Source organism: Macaca fascicularis, chromosome 12 (genome assembly GCF_037993035.2).
Source record: "Macaca fascicularis isolate 582-1 chromosome 12, T2T-MFA8v1.1".
In the NCBI taxonomy this organism is placed as follows: domain Eukaryota; kingdom Metazoa; phylum Chordata; class Mammalia; order Primates; family Cercopithecidae; genus Macaca; species Macaca fascicularis.
Genome location: NC_088386.1, coordinates 91,614,313 through 91,628,180, shown reverse-complemented (window position 1 = coordinate 91,628,180; position 13,868 = coordinate 91,614,313). Strand labels below are relative to the sequence as shown.

Genomic DNA, 13,868 nt, shown 5'->3' with positions numbered 1-13,868 from the left:
CCCACCACCAATGTAAGAGGGTTCCCTTTTCTCTGCATTCTCAGCAGCCTTTGTTATTGCCTGTCTTTTGGATAAAAGCCATTTTAACTGGAGTGAAATGATATGTCATCGTAGTTTTGATTTGCATTTCTCTGATGATCAGTGATGTTGAGCAGCTTTCCATATGTCTGTTTGCCATTTGTATGTCTTCTTTTGAGAAATATCTATTCAGATAATTTGCCAACTTTTTCATCAGATTATTAGAGATTTTTCTATAGAGTTGTTTGAGCTCCTTGAATAGTGCTGCAATAGTATAGTTCCGGTTGTTAATCCCTCATCAGATGGGTAGTTTGCAAATATTTTCTTCCATGCTCTGGGTTGTCTCCTCATGTTGTTGATTGTTTCCTTTGCCATGCAGAAGCTTTTTAACTGGATGTGATCCCATTTGTCCAATTTTGCTTTGTTTGCCTGTGCTTGTGGGATATTACTCAAGAAATATTTGCCCAGTCCAAGTTCCTGGAAAGTTTCTCCAATGTTTCCTTGCAGCAGTTTCATAGTTTGAGGTCTTAGATTTAAGTCTTTAATCCATTTTGATTTGATTTTTGTATATGCTGAGATACAGAGGTCTAGTTTCATTCTTCTGCATATTAATATCCAGTTTGCTCAGTACCATTTATTGAAGAGACTGTCCTTGTCCCAAGGTATGTTCTTGGCAGTTTTCTCGAAAATGAGTTCACTGTAGATTTATGAATTTGTTTCTGTATTCTCCATTCTCTTCCAATAGTCCGTGTGTCTGTTTTTCTGCCAGTACCATGCTATTTTGGTTACTATAGCTCTGTAGTATAATTTCTAATCAGGTAATGTGATTCCTCCAGTTTTGTTCTTTTTGCTCTGGAAAGCTTTGGCTATTCTGAGTTTTTTGTGGTTTCATATAAATTTTAAGATTTTTTTTTTTTTCTATTTCTGAGGAATGTTATTGACATTGACATTGCTTTGGGGGTAGTATGGACATTTTAACAATATTGTAGTCTTCTAATTTATGAACATGGAATATCTTTCTGTTTTTGGTGTCATCTTTAATTTCCTTCATCATTGTGTTTTAATTTTCACTATAGAGATCTTTCACTTCTTTGGTTAATCCTGGGTATTTAATTTTATTTGTGGCTATTGTAAATGGGATTACTTTCTTGATTTCTCTTTCAGATTGTCCCACCTTTGGCATACATAAATGTAAATGCTACTGATTTCTGTATGTAATTTTGTATCCTGCAACTTTACCGAATTTATCAGTTCTAATAGTTTCTTGGTGGAGTCTGTAGGATTTTTCAAATATAATATATTATCTGCAAACAAGGATACTTTGACTTCTTTCTTTCTAATTTGGATGACTTTTACTTCTTTCTCTTATCTGATTGCTCTAGCTAGGATTTCCAGTACTGTGTTGAATCACAGTGGTGAAAATTGGCATACTTGTTGTGTTCCAAATTTTAGAGGAAAAGCTTTCAGTTTTTCCCCATTCAGTATGATACTGGCTGTGAGTCTGTCCTGTGATTTTTATTGTGTCCTCCTGTGCACAATTTTTGAGGGTTTTTATCATAAAGCAATGCTGAATTTTATAAAATGCTTTTTTAGCATCAATCAAAATGGTCATATGAAATCTATCTTTCATTCTGTTGATATGATGTATCACATTAATTTGCATATGTTGGATCATCCTTGCATCCCTGGGATAAATCCCACCTGGTCGTGGTGAATGGCCTTTTTAATGTGTGGTTGAATTCAGTTTGCTAGTATTTTGTCAAGGACTTTTGCATCAATATTCATCAGAGATATTATCTTAAAGTTTTCTCTTTTTTTGATGTATCTTTGTCTAGTTTTGGTGTCAGAGTAATACTGGCCTCATAGAATTAGCTTGAAAGTATTTCCTCTTTGCATTAGTTCTCATGCTGATATGAAGAAATAACTGAGACTGGGTGATTTATAAAGGAAAGAGGTTTAATTGACTCACAGTTCTGCAAGGCTGGGGAGGCCTCAGAAAACTTACAATCATGGCAGAAGGGAAAGCAAACATGGCAGCAAGAAGGCAAAGAATGAATGAAGCACGGTGGAAAAGCCCCTTATAAAACCATCAGATCTCTTGAGAGAGAACTCACTCATCACCAGAACAGCCTGAGGATAACTGCCCCCGTAATTCAATTACCTCCCACTGGGTCCCTCCCATGATGCATGGCGATTATGGGAACTACAATTCAAGATGAGATTTGGGTGAGGAGACAGCCAAGCCATAGCACCCCTCCTCTAGTTTTTTTTTTTTTTTTTTTTGGCTAGTTTGAGTAGGAAGGTTTGGTAGAATTCAGCAATGAAGGCATCAGGTCTTGGGCTTTTCCTTGTTGGGACACTTTTTATTATGGATTTGATCTTTTTACTTGATTTTGTTATCTGTTGGTCTGTTCATGTTTTGTATTTCTTTGTGGTTCAATCTCGGTAGTTTATATGTGTCTGGGAATTTGTCCATTTCTTCTAGGTTTTCCAATTTATTGGCATGTAGTTGTCTGTAGTAGCCTCTAATGATCCTTTGAATTTCTGTGGTTTTGATTGTCATGTCTTCTTTTTCATCTCTGATTTTATTTATTTGAGTCTTCTCTCTTTTTTTCTTCGTCTGGCTAAAAGTATGTCAGTGTTGTTTAGCTTTTCATAAAACCAACTTTTCAATTCATTTTTTTGGTATTCTTTATTTCAATTTCATTTATTTCTGCTCTGATGTTTATTATTTTCTTATACTAATTTTGGGTTTGATTTGTACTTGCTTTTAGAATTATTTAAATCAGTGGGTTATTTGAAGTTTTTCTGCTTTTAATTTAGCCACTTGTAGCTATAAAATTCCCTCTTTGTGATGCTTTTGCTGTATCCCATAGGTTTTGTTATGTTGTATTTCCATTATCATTTCCTCCAAGAAATTTTTTCAGTTTCCTTCCTAATTTCTTCATTGACTCACTAATCATTCAGGAGCATATTGTTTAATTTCCATCTGTTTGTGTAGTTTCCAAAATTCCTCTTGTTATTGATTTCTTGTTTTATTCCATTGTGGTCAGAGACTATGCTTGATATTATTTCAATTTTTTGAATGTTTTAAGATTTGTTTTGGCATCTAATATATGGCCTATCCTTGAGAATGATCCATAAGCTGCAGAGAAGAATGTATATTCTGCAGCCATTGGATGAAATGTTCTGTAAATATCTGTTAGGTCCATTTGGTCTATGGTGCAGATTAAATCTGATGATTCTTTGTTAATTTTTTTGTATGAATGATCTTTTTTTGTATGACATATGGCATATGGTTTTTTTTTGTATGACATGCTTTGTATGAATGTTGAAATGGGGTATTTAAGTCTCCAGTTATTATTGTATTGAGGTTTATGTCTCTCTTTAGCCCTAATCATATTTGCTTAATATACCTGGTGCTCCAGTGTTGGGTGCATATATATCTTCAATTGTTATATCCTCTGGCTGAATTGGCCCCTGTGTCATTATACAATGACCTTCTTTGTCTCTTTTAATAGCTTTTATCTTGAAATCTACTTTTTCTGATATAAGTGTAGCTATTCCGGGTCTCTTTTGGTTTTCATTCGCATGGAATATTTTTTTCCATCTCTTTATTGCCAGGCTATGTGTGTCTTTGTAGGTGAAGTGTGTTTCTTGTAGGTGAAAGATCACTGGGTCTTGTTTTATTATCCCTTCAGCAAGGCTCTGTCTTTTGATTGGAGAGTTTAGTCCATTTACATTTGATGTTATTGTTGTTACTGATAATTTTGATTGATAAGTAAGGATAGACTCCTGCCATTTTGTCATTCGTTTTCTGGTTGTTTTGCAGTCTTCTCTTCCTTCTTTTTCTCCTTTCTGTCTTCCTTTTAGTGAGGGTGATTTTCTCTGGTGGTATGTTTTAGCTTCCTGCTTTTCATTTTCCACATGTCTGTTGTATGTTTTTTGATTTGAGGTTACCATAAAGTTTGCAAATAATATCTTATAATTTATTATTTTAAATTGTTGACAACACTGATTGCATAAACAAATAAGCAAGCAAAAAGAAAATTAATTTAAAAATCTATGTTTTGACTGTAGCCCCCTGCTTTTTAACATTTTGTTGTTTCTGCTTATATCTTATTGTACTATCTGTCTGGAAAAGTTGTTGCAGTTATTTTTTACCAGTTCATCTTTCTGTCTTTCTACTTAACATATATATATACACACACACATATATATATATATATAGAGAGAGAGAGAGACAGAGTTTACATGCCACAATTACAGTGTTATAATAGTCTGTGTTTTTCTGTTTATTTACCATAATTGATGAGTTTTGTACCTTCAGATGATTTATTATTGTCCATTATTGTCCTTTGCTTTCAGATTGAAGAACTCCTTTTAATATTCCCTGTAGGACAGGTCTGGTGTTGATGAAATCCCTCAGCTTTTGTTTGTCTGGGAAAGTTCTTCTTTCCCCTTTATGTTTGAAGGATATTTTCACCAGATTTACTATTGTAGGGTACAAGTTCTTTTTCCTTCAGCACTTTAAACATGTCATGCCACTCTTTGCTGGCTGGTAAGGTTCTCACTGAAAAGTCTGCAGTCAGACGTGTTGGAGCTCCATTGTGGGTTATTTTCTCTTGCTGTTTTTAGGATCCTTTATTTTTGACCTTTGGGAGTTTGGTTTTTAAATGCTTTGAGGTAGTCTTTATTGGGTCAAATCTGCGTGGTGTTCTGTAACCTTCTTGTTCAGAAATATTCATATTTTTCTCTAGGTTTGGAAACTTTTCTGTTATTATCCTTTTGAATACGCTTTTACCTATATTGCTCTCTCTACCTCTTCTTTAAGGTCAATAACTCTTAGATTTGCCCTTTTGAGGCTATTTTCCAGATCCTATACGTGACTTCATTCTTTTTTTATCCTTTTTTCTTTTGTCTCCTCTGTGTATTTTTAGATAGCCTATCTTCAGGCTCACTAATTCTTTCTTCTGTTTGATCAACTCTGCTGTTAAGAGTCTGATGCATTCTTCGGTATGTCAATTGCATTTTCAACCCCAGAATTTCTTCTTATTTTTAATTATTTCAGATTCCTTGTTAAATTTATATGATGAGATTCTGAATTCCTTCTCGGAGTTATCTTGAATTTCAAAGTTGCCTGAAAACAGGTATTTTGAATTGCCTGTCTGAAATGTCACATATCTCTATCTCTTTGGGTTTATCTCTTTGGTGCCTTATTTAGGTTGTTTGATGAGGTTATGTTTTCTTGGACGGTCTTGATGCTTGTGGATGTCCACTGGTGTCTGGGCATTGAAGAGTTAGGAATTGTACTCTTAGCATTCTGGCCTTGTTTGTACCCATCCTTCTTGAGAAGACTTTCCAGGTATTTGAAGGGACTTGAATGTTGTGATCTAAGTTTGTGGTCACTTCTTCTGTATCTGCATTAAGGGATACCTCAAGCCCAGTGACACTGTGGATCTCATTGCCTTGTAGAGGTACTGCCTTGGTGGTCTTGGATAAAATCTGGAAGACTTGTATTGATTACCAGGCAGAGACGCTTATTCTCTTAATTTCTGTCAAATAATTAGAGAGTCAGTCTCTCTCTCTCTCTCTCTCTCTCTCTCTCTCTCTCTCTGTGTGTGTGTTTGTGGCGGGTGGCGGGGGGTATGTGTGTGTCTGCTAACCTGCCTGGAACTGGGGGAGGGGTGACACAAACGCCCTTGTGACCATCACCACTGGGACTGTGCTTGATCAGAACTGAAGCCAGCACAACACTGGTTCTCATTTAAGGCCCATGGTAACCTCTGCCTTGCTATTGCCTGTGTTCATTCAAGGCACTAGGGCTCTACAATTAGCAGATGGTAAAGCCATCCAGGCATGTGTTCTTCCCTTCAGGTCAGTGAGTGGCCCCAGCCCCGAGTGTCCCTGAGATGCTGCCTGGGAGCCAGGGCCTGGAGTGGGAAACCTTAGGAATCTATGTGGTACTCTATTGCAGCTGAACTGGCATCAGACCACGAGACGAAGTCCTTCCCACTCTTCCCTCCCCTTTTGGTAAGTAGAGGAGACTCTTATGTCCACCACCACAGGTCCTTGGGGAGTATTGCCAGGCCATAGCCAATGTTCACTTAAGGCCCAAGGGCTCTTGAGTCAGGTTGCGGTGCATGTTGCTAAACCTAGGACCCACTTTCACAAAATAGGGCTCCCCTCTGGCCGAAGATAGGTCCAGAAATTCCTTCTAACAGCCAAGGCCTGGAATTGGGGACCCCAAGATCCCACTTCATACTCTACCACACTGTGGCCGAACTGCAAGGCCAAGGTATTTAAACTGCAAGACAGAGTCCTCTTTACTCTTCCCTCTGCTTTTCTTAAGCAGAAGGAGTCTCTCCTGGTAGCCACTACAGTTGTGAATATGCCAGATCACACCTGAAGCCAGGACATCTCAGAGTCTCTTCCAAGGCCCAGAGTGTTTCCTAACTGGCTACTGCTCCTGATTATTCAGTGCCCAAGGGCTCTTTAGTCAGCAGGTGATGAATTCTGCCAGGACTGCATCCCTCCCTTCAAGCCAATGGGTTTTCTTCTGGCCCATGTGTGTCTAGAAGTGTCTTCCAGGAGCTAGGGCCTGGGATGGGGGCCTCATGACTCTACCCAGTGCCTTATCCTACTGTGGCTGAGCTGGTATCCAAGTTGCAATGTCCTCTTTACTCTTTTCTCTGCTCTCCTCAAGTGGAATGAAGGGATCTTCTTTGGAGCCGTGAGCTGTGCTGCCTGGGGTTGGGGGAGGGATGGCGCAACCACTTCTTGAGCTGCTGTGGCTGTTATATCACTAGGTCATGTGCTCCCCAAGCCCACTGGCTCTGACCCCACACAGCACTAAAACTTGCCTAGGAGTTGCAGTTCTTGTGGTCTAGACTGCCTTTCAAGTTGTTTAGGGCCTCAGAGCACTAGCCCATGGCAGCAAGATTTGCCAAAACTCTGGTTGTAATGTCTGGAATGGGTGATTTCCTTCTGGCTAGGGCTGGTCTAAGTGGTCCCTCCATGGACATTGGCTGAGGTCTGCCCATGTTGGCAGCACCGAGTTCCAACACAAAGTCCCACTCTCGCTCCCTGAGAACACAGATTCTCGGTGCCTCGAAGCTGATGCTGGGGGCTGGGACAGGGATGGCATCCACAATTCAAGACTATCTTTCCCGCCCTCTTCAGTGCCTCTTTCAGTGACACGAAGTTATACCAGGCACTCTGATCATTCACTTGATGTTTGGTTTTCATGAAGGTGCTTTTGGGTTTAGATAGTTGTTAAAGTTGGTATTTCTATGGGGAGAACGATCAGTGGAAGCTTCTATTCAGCCATCTTTCTCTGCCTCGATCCTAATTTTAAAATATTTAAGTGCGCCCAGCAAAACGTAAAAATCATTCAAAACTTTCCATACACAGGAAATTATAAAAAAGAGTTAAAGCGATTACATATGTATTTTTTTAAATTATTCACTTAAGGCCGGGCACGGTGGCTCAAGCCTGTAATCCCAGCACTTTGGGAGGCCGAGACGGGCGGATCACAAAGTCAGGAGATCAAGACCATCCTGGCTAACACAGTGAAACCCTGTCTCTACTAAAAAATACAAAAAACTAGCCAGGCGAGGTGGCGGGCGTCTGTGGTCTCAGCTACCCGGGAGGCTGAGGCAGGAGAATGGTGTAAACCCGCGAGGCGGAGCTTGCAGTGAGCTGAGATCCGGCCACTGCACTCCAGCCTGGGCGACAGAGCGAGACTCCGTCTCAAAAAAAAAAAAAAAATTATTCACTTAAATGAAAATTTGTTAAAATCATTAAAACCAATGTTTACATATCAGTCTCTAAGGGAGTTCTGTCCTTTTAAAAGTGTTTGTACTTGGATTGAGATCCTTCATATGTGACTGTGTGTGTATGTGTGTAAAATATACACACATGCCTATATATATTCTTTTTGGAACATTTTTATATTTTATATTAATTTTTGTTGAACAGCAAGTGATTCTTTGATTATGGATGATTATAAATGTAGTTGGAGAGTTAAGTTGTAAATTCCTGTTCATTAAAGGAAAATTCCTTTGGAAAAATGAATATTGAATATGGAGAGTGTCATTTATTTATCCTCCTAGCCATTACTGGAAATATTTAGGAATTTGGGGGTTATTTATTGTGAATTTCTACTATACATAACATTGCCTGATATTTCAAATATTTCTATGTTTAAAAAAGATTATTTCCACAAGGGCAAAGCAGCAGGTGAATTTATTCAGTACAGAAATCAGTCCTTTGGTATTGGTAAGGGGAAATAAAAATCCAGTCATTTGACTACATAGAAAGCTGATTAAATTATCAAAAATGTATTTTCAGTTAGACATTTTGTTACTTGTGGAAACCACCATGGTTTGCATCCTGTTGGTTTGGATTTACATCATAAAAACATTTAGTCTAATTAGAATAATATATCAATGAACAATTTCTTTCTATTTTTTTTTTTTTTTTTGAGATGAAGTCTCACTCTGTTGCCCAGGTAGGAGTGCAGTGGCGCAGTCTCCACTCACTGCAAGCTCCGCCTCCTGGGTTCACACCATTCTCTTGCCTCAACCTCCCGAGTAGCTGGGACTACAGGCGCCCGCCACCATTCCCAGCTAGTTTTTTTGTATTTTTAGTAGAGACGAGGTTTCACCGTGTTAGTCAGGATGGTCTCCATCTCCTGACCTCGTGATCCACCCATCTTGGCCTCCCAAAGTGCTGGGATTACAGGTGTGAGCCACTAACAATTTCTAAGCAACTTTCTCCTTCAAAAACATTGTTAGGTCTTCATCATTTTCTTCCTTCTCCCTTTCTTCCCTTTCCTTCTTCCCTTTCCCTTCCCTTCCCTTCCCTGTGTTTGCCCTTGCCCTTGCCCTTTCCCTTCCCCTTCCCCTTTCCCTTCCTCTTCTCCTTCCCCTTTCCCTTCCCCTTCCCCTTTCCCTTCCCCTTTTCCTTCCCCTTTCCCTTCCCCTTCTCCTTCCCCTTTCCCTTCCCCTTCCCCTTTCCCTTCCTCTTCTCCTTTCCCTTCCCCTTCCCCTTCCCCTTTCCCTTCCTCTTCTCCTTCCCCTTTCCCTTCCCCTTCCCCTTCCCCTTTCCCTTCCCCTTCTCCTTCCCCTTTCCCTTCTTTCTTGAGACATGTCTCGTTCTGTCACCCAGGCTGGAGTGCAGTGGTGTGATCTTGGCTCAGTGCAACCACTACCTCCTGGGTTCAAGCAATTCGCCTGCCTCAGCCTCCTAAGTAGCTGGATTACTGGCACCTGTCACCACACCCAGCCAATTTTTTTTGTATTTTTAGTAGAGACTGGGATTCACCATGTTTTGAACTCCTGACCTCAGGTGATCCACCTGTCTAGACCTCTAGGTTTACAGGCATGGGTTACAGGCATGAGCCACCATGCCCAGCCGATTTTTAATATTTTCTTAAAAATATAAAGGAAGGGTCAGCCATGGTGGTTCATGCCTGTAATTCCAGGATTTTGGGAGGCTAAGGTGGACGGATCACCTGAGATTAGGAGTTTGAGATCAGCCTGTGCAACATGGTGAAACCCCGTCTCTATGAGAAAAACAACAACAGAAACCTAGCCCATGCTTGAATCCCAGCTACTTAGGAGGCTGAGGCAGGAGAATCGCTTGAACGTGGGAGGCTGAGGTTGCAGTCAGCCGAGATCGTGCCACTGCACTCCAGCCTGGATGACAGAGTGAGACTCCAGCTCAGGAAAAAAATAAAATAAAAAATAAAAAAATAAAAATAAAAATAAAAATAAAAAAAAAACTTTATAGGTCAAAACAATTCAGAGAAAGAGGAAAAAGTGGCATTCAGAGTGAAGTGAAAGTGCATCCATGTTTAGGTTATCACATTCCCACCTGCCCGATACCCATAAAACAAGAATTTCATTCCATAACACAAAGGAGCTCTTACTACCTTGAATGGTAGTCCAGAAGTATTGGTACCGTGGGACTGGAACTAACAAAAAAATTTTGGTTGTCCTTGAGTATTCAGTCCTGGGATAAATGTAACAAAGCCATCTGTCTGCTGCCCTACCACTCTGCTGCAGCCCTGCTGACCCCTCAGCCCCTTACCCCTGCTCCTTCTTGCCACTGGGCCCATGTTCCCTCCACATGCATCCCTCTCCACTTGTTTCATTCTCTCATTTCCTTCTATTTGTGCTTCTCCAAGATATGGGAACTACCCTCCACCTCTCACTACTTCACATCCTTATGATATGCTCTGAGCAGCGTGCCTTTGCAGCAGTTGTCTCTGTTGCAAGCTTGAAGTTTTACATTTGTTCTGGTGGTTATTTGGGTAAAAACAGACTCCCCAACTAGACTGCAAACTCAGGGAGGGCAGAGCTCATGTCTGTCTTTCGTCACACTGTATTGCCAGCACCTGGCACAGTGTGAGGCCCATAGCAGGTGCCCATAAAATGTTATTCTGAAAGAATAAGTCATCACTCAGTATCTGTTTCATATCTATCTTCTGTGAACCCACAGCCCTCCTCCCTGGTTTTCCATGTGTTGTTAAGCATTTTCTTTTTTTGTTGTTGTCATTTTAGTGAGATATTTTGGAGGGATAAGAATGAAACTATGCTGTAGTCCCTGATTTTGAACCAAAAATGTTGACTTCTAGTAAGTCTGTGCATAGTTATGCAATGTATTTCCACAGGCTGTTTTGTGACATGAGCTGTTCGTTAAAATGCCGCCTATAATTTTTGTTTTCCCTCAGGCTTACATTCAGAAAGTGGAGGTAACTGATATGATTGAACTAGAACAGAGATTAGTGGATTCCAAAAACTGCCTTGCCTTCCTCATCGAGTATGTCAACTTTTCTCCAGCAGACATTAGGCTAAATAACAGTGTTTTCCAGTGGTATGGAAGGATGGGAGAAATTTTTGAAGAACACAGGAAAATCATTAAAGAGAAAATAGAACAGTATCAAGAAGGTCTGAAGGTTGGCATCTTAGATATTTTATTTTCATTTTCTGGAAATGTTTTATTTTTATCTTTTTACGTAACATTGTCAATTATTTTATTTCAGAGTGCATACTTTTAGCTTTCTCATGCTACAATGTTATAATCTCATATTATAAATGTTAGTGGGAGACAGTAATACATTGGATCTTTTATAATGCTTATTGGATGATTAAGGAGTCAGTAGTATATTGATCAATATGCAGTCATTTCTTGATTTTTCAAGGTAACATAAAAAATGGAATATATTGTACATACGTGATAGTTAATAAAAATAGTATTTATCTTATATAGTTTATAGTACTATTTTCAGTTTTAAAAAATGGTTTGAATATCAAAGCTCCCTTAATGAAATGTGCTTTCATACCTCATAATTGCTCACTCTCCTAAGCATTGTGCCCAGAATTGTCACTTTAACATTCAATAACTCCAGCTTTTTTGGGGGATGGGGGGTGGGGGGTGGTCTTCCATATAAGATGGTTTGTGATTTGCCCATTTCCCTGTCCAGCTTCCTTGCCTACTTCTCCCCACTCTTTGCTCATGACTTTTCAGTAACCCTGTCAACTTCTAGGTGTCTGCTGTCCTATACTTCTTGTCTCCTCCACATTCTCCCCATCACTCCAAGGACACCCCTGCCCCACACGTGCCTGTTTGTCTAGCACACTCTATTCATTTTTCTGAGAAGCCCTCTCAGCAGACCTCAGTGCTGCTTCTCCTCTCCTGTGCTCTCACTTTGACCCCATCTCCATTGGACAATTATCTGATCGTTATGTTAGTATTTGTAAGTCTGCCTCCTGATGGGACCATCAGCTCCTTGAGAGCAGGGCTGTTTCATTGTTACCTTTCTCCATTTATATCCACTGCTCAGCACAGTGACTGACACACAGAAATGCTGTGAGCATTCCATAGCTACTGTCCTGGTAAATGACTTAATATTTACAGTCTCATTTTACAGATGAAAGAGTAAGTTTCCCAAAGATCAAGAGACTTGTTCAGGCCAGCCAGTACAGATGTCCTTTAATAGCAAGCCATGCTGTCTTTCTATTATACGTATAGCAAATATAGTTAATTGGCAAAATATGTTGTTCGGAGAATAATTCATAGGCTTAAACAAACTCTTCATTTTAAACTGTAGTTTATGTTTTTGTTTTACATTAAGGCTATATCAAATTTTAAAACCACAGAAAACATCATGAGTAGTGAATATTAGATGTTTAATTTTCAATATAATAGACTCTTAGAAAATTGCTAAGTGGCCTAGAATGATTTATGCTGTGTTTTAAATCACAAGCTATACATACTGTTGATGAACTTTTCCTCTCAGTTTGCCTCCCCTACTGGGCCAAAGCAATAAGTTTGCCAGGAAACTAGAGAAAAGAGGACAGAAATCAGCCTAGATCATCTATAAAATAGAAAATCTATTTTTGAATAACCTAAATTTTTGGAATATTTTATTGAGCTATTTTTTAGAGCCCTTTAATTTCGAATGCCTTACCAATTCCAATTATGTAATAAGGCTTTTTTACTTAAAACATACACACCTATCTTATATTAGAACACTATAGTTTTTAAGTGTTTAAATCTGGATTTATTTACCTTACATGTTTCTTGTGAAGAGAGCCCATGGGACAAGAAAAATAACCTTGGAATATCTTGCTTTAGTATTGCTAACTGAAATGATATCAGAGCACAATTAAGGGAATTCTGTTTTTTCAGTTGTTTATAAAAATAGCATAGGTAAAAATTGAAATTTTCTTTTAGTCCCATTCTTGGTTATTAAGAGATTTTTCAAATGCTGATAAATTATTTGTTTGCATAAATTCTTCAGCATATTAAAGATCACCACTGTCTAACATTTTTATTCATTTTATTAGCTAGAACTTCTTACATAGATAATACAGAGTTGACTTTTTCTAATCCGTGAGTTACAGGAATCTAAATCCATTAATTTAAAAATTTTAAAATTCTGCATATTTTAGATCTCAGTCATTTTCCAGATCATCCCTTTTTGTTTTACCAGTGACAAAATATAATAATAATAATTCTGGTAACTCCTACAAAGTTTAAATTTTTTGACACCAAAGGGTTTTAACTTTTAAGAATATTAACAACAAATTGTTTTCATTAGTTACGGTGTGAACGGTTTGTGGAGGAACTGGAGAGTTATGCTAAACAATCAGAAGAATTTTTTTCATTTGGAGATCTTCAGGATGTTCAGCGGTACCTAAAAAAGGCTCAAATACTGAATGGAAAGTTGGATTTAGCTGCAGATAAGGTATAATTCAAAAATTCTTAAAAAGATGAATTAGTTCAATTTTAAAAGCATTGAATTTGTTTTAGTTATTCACCTTTAAGAAATAGATTCAAATAAAACCGTTTAACCACATTTAATTAGAGGATAATAGAATGACACAAATAGATTTTATAGACATGCTTCAAGGCGTAGCAGTATTGCTGTTTTCTGTTGGTAGCGATACATTTTTTTCTGTGTTAAAGATGGAGTTATACCTCAATCTTCTTTTTAACCTTTGCTTTGCATCATTTAATTATTTGCATCATAGTTCTACTATGATAGTTAGGAGTCCATAGTTTTGAGCAGAAGCAGGCAAATTATAGTACCTGGTTACTGTTTAGTTCTTCCATCTTCATAGAGGATAGCTTAGATTCAGTGGCCGTGTTTTAAAATTATGTCCATTATTTTCTCTCACCAAGCAATTTTGTTCCCAATACTACTATTTCAGAAATCAGCTTTTTCATTAGAGGAAGCTGGAGGAGAAAGAACCATACCCTCTGCCGTATAAGATATTTACAGAGTTTAATTGTATTTTATATGAAAAGGAGAATGAAAACATACTATTAACTATGAT

General features: G+C 38.5%; 1 protein-coding gene across 1 annotated transcript in view; it reads left to right on the top strand.

Moving 5' to 3' along the window:
* Positions 1-13,868, top strand: part of DNAH7 (dynein axonemal heavy chain 7) — a 340,485-nt gene that overhangs the window by 82,797 nt on the left and 243,820 nt on the right. The window contains exons 16-17 of the mRNA XM_005573795.5: positions 10,757-10,981; positions 13,130-13,276. Coding sequence (XP_005573852.2) covers positions 10,757-10,981; positions 13,130-13,276 — 372 coding nt within the window. The remainder of the gene's footprint in view (positions 1-10,756; positions 10,982-13,129; positions 13,277-13,868) is intronic.